The sequence below is a fragment of the Schistocerca serialis genome, chromosome 3, assembly GCF_023864345.2.
Source record: "Schistocerca serialis cubense isolate TAMUIC-IGC-003099 chromosome 3, iqSchSeri2.2, whole genome shotgun sequence".
Lineage (NCBI taxonomy): Eukaryota > Metazoa > Arthropoda > Insecta > Orthoptera > Acrididae > Schistocerca > Schistocerca serialis.
The window spans coordinates 355752703-355755464 of NC_064640.1; the positions used below are offsets into that span (position 1 = coordinate 355752703).

Sequence of the window (2762 nt, forward strand, 5' to 3'; positions counted from 1 at the left end):
ACGAGGTTTTTACGTATTTTTACTGAAAACAGTTTAGCTATGTAGTGACAGAAAACGCAATTACAACTTTTAAGTAACAACAGAAAGGAATTTTGTGGACGCTGATAATGGGAGCCTTGCGAAAGTTGATGCGTTTATGCTCCACCCATTTAGAACTGCGATATCTGCTACGATGTACATTGTTTTCCCTGCGCCCTGCAACGTCATTAAACTCGCTCAAAACTAAGGAATTGTATAACTTTGGCACATGGATACATATATTATAAATAGATTGTCGACTATCAGTCATGAACTACGACCCAAGCGCAAATTATTCCTGGTAAAACTGATTTCCTGCCCAGAAGGCACTCAGCAGAGATTCTGTACCTGTCAGCCGTTCTGTCGCGCAAGTGACAGCGCATTCGACTGCAGTATAAAGGCGGGTCTACACTGAGCGCGCCGTGCCGCGCCGCGCTGCGCAAAACTGCTGTGCGCGTCCAGTGTGGACGGCGAACCGCGCCGCGCAGTTTTCCGGCTGTTGTCGGTACATCAAAGGGAGTGGCGCGTTTGCGCGCGCTCAGTTTAGACGGGGTTTCGGCTGGCGGGCGCGGTAGTTTATTGCGTGCGTCAATTTGCGGTGACAGGTCGTGTGTTCTCACGTAGGTGTCCTCGTTATGGAGTGGGACCGGAAGCAAAGTGAGAACCTCATAGAGCTGTATAGACAAAGGCGGGAACTGTGGGACCCAAAAGACAATAATTACCACATGAAAACCAAAAAAAGTGATGCTTGGCAGTGGGTTGCGAGTGGCGTCGGCTGTGGAATCGATGAAGCAAAAAAAAAAAAAAGAATGACATCATTGTTGTCTTCCTACAGAAGGGAGAAAATGAAAATGAAAAAGTCGAGGGGCACTGGAAAAGGTAATTATTCATAAACGATGTTTGTAACAACACAGTTTCCCATTTACATTTATTATAACATCGCACTATTGTTTCAGGGCTGACAGACACAATAGTAACTGGTTTGCTTTCCCATTATGTGAATTCCTGAAGGAACGAGACACTCCCACTGGTACCATAAACACAGAATATGTACGTACATGTTATGTAACAATTATCTATAATATACAGTCAGGTTCTATTAGCACTTTAACACAATAGATAATTAGGCCATAAAGTGTGGTCTTCACAACGGTGTAGTGATAACAAACACGTATATGCTTTCATGCTGCCTCATCTTGCCAAGGTATACGTCCATTTTTGATAAAATAGTCGGCTATCTCTTTGCGAATAGCTCGGGCATTTGACAAACTTTTTCTTGGCACTGCCTTTAAATTGCATAATGACATTGGTTGTGCTTCCCGTCTCCATGTTCCTTCCACTAAAGTACCATCTGTCCACTGTGCCGTCTGGAGCATACAAACTGGAAGATTTCTTGCTCTGTCTCAAATAATTATGCAAGTAAATAGTTGTCAGTGCAATAACACTGGCTTTTTCTGGGTCCAGAAGCATTGGTTTCCTCATGACCCTAAAAACGGATGTCAGGATTCCAAAACAATTTTCGATAACCCGACGGGCTCTTGAAAGTCGATAGTTGAATGTTCTCTCTTTTGTACCTTTCGCATAGACGCCTGTGTATGGTTTCATCACATTCTCATGCAAAGCAAATGCTTCGTAGGCCAATATAACATATGGTGTCATCTGTTCACGTGCACTAGCGGTTCTAGGCGCTTCAGTCTGGAACCGCGTGACCGTTACGGTCGCAGGTTCGAATCCTGCCTCGCGCATGGATGTGTGTGATGTCCTCAGGTTAGTTAGGTTTAAGTAGATCTAAGTTGTCCCATAGTGCTCAGAGCCATTTGAACCATTTGTTCACGTGCAGGAAGTGGTTCAGGTCGAGGTATATTAAGGAAGTTGTCTTGAAATTTCTTCCACAATTTAGTGCTTTTGAATATTCCGCCATCAGATATACGACCTTGTGAACCTACATGTGCACACAAGAAATTGAACTTTGCATCCACCGGAGCAAATAACACAATGCTAAAAAAGTTCTTGTAGTTATAGTACTCGCTGCTGTTATTTATTGGTGCCTGTAACATTACGTGTTTACCATCTGTAGCAGCCAGGCAATGGGGGAAATTCCATGCTTTATCAAATTCCTCCGAACATCATTTCCATTCTTCTGTAGTACTCGGCAACTGAAAAGAAAGGGTTTCAAAGAAGTTACAACATATCTTGTCTTAAAAACTGAAGAATTGAAACATGTCTTTGTTAAATAATCGTGTCAAGTGTGGTTGAAATGAGCGTCTACAATGGGCAGTTCTAGAATGAAAGCTTGCCGATAACAAGAATTTCTCTTGTGCGGGGGTCACAGTGATATAATATTTTCTGAAGGAAATCATGGCGCGATTGACTGTTGACAAATTTTTAGTATCACGTCACAACTGCAGTTTCGGCGTTAAGCCATAGTCCTGCATTTTACATAGAATTTTCATTCCATATATGAAATTCGTACTGCAATATTTTATGCTCAGAACAAGTGCATGCCGGTTACAATGATATAACTTAACATATTTCGAAATTCAACTTAACGATGGCTTACGGCCGAAACTGCAGTCGTGACATTCTCATAAGAGTTTGTTAACAATCAGTGCCATCATGTGTGCCTTCAGAAAACATCCGATATCAATCCATCGACCACTGTTCACAAATTTAACCGTACTTGTCACTATAGTGGAATTTCCGAGTTCGCCAAGAAATATTGAATTAAAAGAATAGAAATTACT

General features: G+C 42.1%; 1 protein-coding gene across 1 annotated transcript; it reads right to left on the bottom strand.

Moving 5' to 3' along the window:
- Window positions 1-1209: 1209 nt before the first annotated feature.
- Window positions 1210-1677, bottom strand: LOC126470833 (uncharacterized). Its single transcript, XM_050098849.1, has one exon. It carries the CDS (start codon window positions 1675-1677, stop codon window positions 1210-1212), a length of 468 nt encoding a protein of 155 aa, XP_049954806.1.
- Between the last annotated feature and the right edge of the window lie 1085 nt (window positions 1678-2762).

Bases quoted from the DNA above. Each gene is read 5' to 3' on its own strand.
- LOC126470833 (XM_050098849.1), bottom strand. From the start codon at position 1,677: ATGACACCATATGTTATATTGGCCTACGAAGCATTTGCTTTGCATGAG.